Source organism: Cynoglossus semilaevis, chromosome 20 (genome assembly GCF_000523025.1).
Source record: "Cynoglossus semilaevis isolate Cse_v1.0 chromosome 20, Cse_v1.0, whole genome shotgun sequence".
NCBI lineage: Eukaryota > Metazoa > Chordata > Actinopteri > Pleuronectiformes > Cynoglossidae > Cynoglossus > Cynoglossus semilaevis.
Genome location: NC_024326.1, coordinates 6,110,599 through 6,111,178, shown reverse-complemented (window position 1 = coordinate 6,111,178; position 580 = coordinate 6,110,599). Strand labels below are relative to the sequence as shown.

The 580-nt window shown below is 38.3% G+C and overlaps 1 protein-coding gene across 1 annotated transcript in view; it reads right to left on the bottom strand.

Annotated features, from left to right (window-relative positions):
* The window catches only part of LOC103396221 (1-phosphatidylinositol 4,5-bisphosphate phosphodiesterase delta-1-like), an 11,793-nt gene that overhangs the window by 2,285 nt on the left and 8,928 nt on the right, over positions 1 to 580 (bottom strand). Inside the window, exon 12 of the mRNA XM_025052435.1 lies at positions 122 to 323. Coding sequence (XP_024908203.1) covers positions 122 to 323 — 202 coding nt within the window. The remainder of the gene's footprint in view (positions 1 to 121; positions 324 to 580) is intronic.

The window sequence follows — 580 nt, the reverse complement described above, 5'->3', positions numbered from 1 at the left end:
AGATAGATAGATAGATAGATAGATAGATAGATAGATAGATAGATAGATAGATAGATAGATAGATAGAAAGTATACCATTTGTCCTATTAGCTGCACAGGGAAGGAGGAATAACGAACTTACCATTGTTTTCAATGTAACAGGTTTTTTTCTCTGCCTCATCTGCTGGCACGCCGTACAACTGGACTTTAACCAGTGGGTCTACAATAGAGGATTTCTTCTTATTCACTTTGGGGAGTTGTTGGCCTGATATAATCTGGTGGAAATCAGAGAAACATGGACAAATATTACCATCCCATTCTGAAATTTCTTTCACTCGGTATTGCTTTCTTTGTCAGATTGATAGATAGGTAGGTTGGTTGGTCAGTCGGTTGATGGGTAGATAGATAGATAGATGGATGGATGGATGGATGGATGGATGGATGGACGGATGGATGGATGGATGGATGGACGGACGGACGGATGGATGGACGGATAGATGGATGGATAGATAGATAGATAGATAGATAGATAGATAGATAGATAGATAGATAGATAGATAGATAGATAGATAGATAGATGATACATAGATAGATAGATAGA